General features: G+C 61.7%; 2 protein-coding genes across 2 annotated transcripts in view; one reads left to right on the forward strand and one right to left on the reverse strand.

Annotated features, from left to right (window-relative positions):
* Positions 1 to 756: 756 nt before the first annotated feature.
* On the reverse strand, positions 757 to 2715 carry RPL35 (ribosomal protein L35). Its single transcript, XM_041483926.1, has 4 exons — positions 2367 to 2715; positions 1947 to 2083; positions 1559 to 1640; positions 757 to 964 (listed from the first exon to the last, which is right to left on the reverse strand). The coding sequence occupies exons 1-4, from the start codon at positions 2367 to 2369 to the stop codon at positions 815 to 817; spliced, it is 372 nt and encodes a 123-aa protein (XP_041339860.1). The 5' UTR covers positions 2370 to 2715; the 3' UTR covers positions 757 to 814.
* SCAI (suppressor of cancer cell invasion) overlaps positions 2368 to 3172 on the forward strand; it is a 38537-nt gene continuing 37732 nt past the window's right edge. The window contains exons 1-2 of the mRNA XM_041483868.1: positions 2368 to 2663; positions 2938 to 3132. Coding sequence (XP_041339802.1) covers positions 2368 to 2663; positions 2938 to 3132 — 491 coding nt within the window. The remainder of the gene's footprint in view (positions 2664 to 2937; positions 3133 to 3172) is intronic.

The raw sequence follows: 3172 nt of genomic DNA on the forward strand, positions 1-3172 counted from the left end.
TTAAGATCTTTTTCCTAAACAGAATCTGGATCCAATCTAGGAACTCCCTAATGGATAGGGAATTTTTTATGTTCGAATGCATTGGCTGCACTAATACAAACCATAAGTGCTGCAGCCCTCACGCTCCAGCAGCACTGTGGAACTCTTCCTCACAATCAGGACCAAAAAAGGCTTTTGGAACTGCAGCTCCATCCCTGAGTCCCAAAGAACTCCATGGGGGACACAGACAAATCATTTAACCCGTGCTGGGCTTTGCAGGTATAAAGGAGCGTGGAATTGTGAGGCCACGGATGCTCTGGGAGTTCAGAGGTGCCTGTGGAGCTCAGACTTTTTTCATACCCTGAGCTCTCCTGCCCTCAGCAGCACCCATGCCCACACAGAGAACACCTGGTCCAAAACTATGCCCTGCCCCAGGGGGTTCTTGGGAGCTGCCCAGGGATCTGAACCCAGTGCTGACAAGCTTCCATGATGTCCCATAAAATCCCTCAACTAATTAATTTTTTTCTGGTAACCCTTCAACACTGGCACAAGATAAAATTTTAAACTGTTAAAATACTTCATGCACGTTTGGATGAACCAGCCTCACAGATCTGCACCCATCCACTGCCTGTTCCTCAGAGGAAAATAAACTGCCAGGTCTGTATTTCCATTAGCAGCCGCAGCTCAAACACTTGGTGTGAATCCTCCCATTTCCCCCCATTAAGCTGATGAGTCCTTTATGGGCTCTTTACCCACCAAAGAAAGCACCAGTGACACTTTCAATCCAAACTGCATTTAATGAGCCAGGCCAGCCCGGAGTGCAGCTGGCTCAGGGCTATGCCTTGATGGCGAATTTCCTGGCCGGGTACAATCGTTCCTTTCGCTGCTGCTTCTTGGTCTTCAGGTTCTCCTCGTGCTTGTTGAGCCTGCGCCGCATGGCCCGCGTCTTCTTGGGCCGCAGGTCCAGGGGCTTGTACTTCTTGCCCTGTTTGCAAAGACACCCAGCAGCTGAGCTCCTGCCACAGCCTCTTTTCCCTGGGACTACCACTGCAGCCAGGAGCTCAGGAGACTCCTCTCCGCTGGGAAACACCAGTGGATTGTGACTTTTGTAGCAGATCTCACTCAGGTTTAAGTAAGGCAGAATCTTACAAGCCCCACTTATCCAGCACCTCTTGAAAAGATCTTTTTTCCCCACTCAATATGATCTAATTCAAACTCCAGGAAGTGATATTCTAAAAATTACGGAACCACATAGAATTAGAGAATTTCTTGGTCACCCCTGAGATGAATAAATTGAAAATAAGAGTATCTGCATTTCTGCAAACCCATTTCTGCATCCCAGCAGGTCCACCCCACCCCACAGAAGGGATGCTGCCAGAGGACTTTCCTGCAAAAGCAGACTCACACCAAGCCTGCAGAACTCTTGCACTAATATTTAAAAAGCAACCATGACCAGAGAACTTTGAACTGAACATAAATTATAGTTTTTCCTTGAGTTTTAAGCTTTTAAGTAGCAATCCTTCCCACACACTTTGTCATTGTGAACAGCAAGAGTGTGAAGGACAAGGCCTGTCCTTACCTTGTAGAACTTCCTCAAGTTCTCCTTCTGGGTCTGGTTGATGACAGTCAACACTCTGGCGATGGATTTGCGCACCACACGGCTGCAAAAGAGAGGAAAGAGAGGGACCTGAGCACGCCCTGCAGGAGCAGCTGCACGGACGGACCGGGGGTTCAGAGCCCGCGTGTGCTCCGGCCCCCTCACCCTGCACCCCGCTACAGCCAACCCCGGCAGCGCCCGGCTCAGCTCCTCTGAGCAGCGACCCGCACCGGCCCTCGGGCCCAGCGAGCCGTGCTGCTCTTCCACGCGGGTTTTCAGGTTTTTCTTTCTCACAGCACACCGCCGCCAGAGCCTGCGACCGCAGCCCTCGGGCACGGCGCCCCGGCCCCGCTCCCCCGGCCCCACTCACATCTTGGACAGCTTGGAGGCGGCCCCGCCGGTCACTTTGGCCACGCGCAGCTGCGACAGCTCCACCTTCAGATCCTCCAGCTGCTTCAGCAGCTCCTCCTTCTTCTTCCCGCGCAGGTCTCGGGCCTTGATCTTGGCCTGCGGGCGGCGGACAGGCCGTCAGTGCCCCCGCCCGAGCCCCGGGCCCGCATCCCGCCCCCCCTCAGCCCCCGCGGCGCGAAGATGCGGGCCCAGGGCCCGGTGGGATGGGGGCGGACTGCCGGGGTTCCCGGGCCCGGTGGGACGGGGGGGATGCCCGGGTGGCGTTCCCGCGGGATGCCGGTGGATCCCCGGGTGGCCGTTCCCGCGGGATGCCGGCGGATCCCGGTGCCGTTCCCGCGGGATGCCGGTGGATTCCCGACGCGCGGCCCAGCTCTCTCACCATGGCGGGCGGCGCGGAGCGGAAAGGCGGAAGCGGCGCAGGGACAGGGGCGGTGCCGCGGCGGGGCCGTACCAACGCGCGCTGGGCGGGGGGAGGAGCCTGCGCGGCGCGCGCCCCCCGCGGGCGGCACGGTGGTGCCGGCCGGGGCGCTGACAGGCAGGGCGGGAGGCACGGCCGGCCCCGGGCTCTGGGGCTGCAGCCCCGCGGGAGCCGCTCGGTGCTGCGGCGGCCGCCCCCGCTCTCTGTCAGCCGCCGGAGCTCGGTCAGAGCGCAGCCGGTGTTCTCGCGCTGGCCGAGGTGCGGCACTCTTACACCGGCAGTGATGGGGACGTGATGGCGGGTGGGGCGGGAGCGGCCGCCGCGGCATCACGAAGCAGGGGCAGGGCCGTGTGCGCAGGCTGCCGCGCGGGGCGGACGGACGGACAGACAGACAGACGGGCCGGTCTCGCTCCCCGCGGCGCCGCCGCCGCCGTATCCAAGCAGCCGCCGCGCCTCACCGGCAGCGCGCGGGAAGGCGGAGCCTCTCGATTGACGGCCGGCGCAGCCAATTAGAACGCCTTCTCTCCGTTAGCCTGGGCGCGCGGCCAATAGGAGCGCACGGGGGCGGGGCTGGCCGGCGCGGACCGGCGCGAGGCGGCAGCCGCGCTCCCCGAACCTCAGCGGCGCTGCGGCCGCGCCCGGACCGGGACCGTGGTCGGGACCGGCGGGTGCGGACGGTGAGCGGGACCGCCCGGCAGCGCCTGCCCCGCTCCGGCCCGGCCTCCAGGTGCGGGGGGCGGAGCGGCGGCGCGGGCGGACCCACCAAA

The sequence above is a fragment of the Pyrgilauda ruficollis genome, unplaced genomic scaffold, assembly GCF_017590135.1.
Source record: "Pyrgilauda ruficollis isolate IOZ18807 unplaced genomic scaffold, ASM1759013v1 scaffold62, whole genome shotgun sequence".
In the NCBI taxonomy this organism is placed as follows: domain Eukaryota; kingdom Metazoa; phylum Chordata; class Aves; order Passeriformes; family Passeridae; genus Pyrgilauda; species Pyrgilauda ruficollis.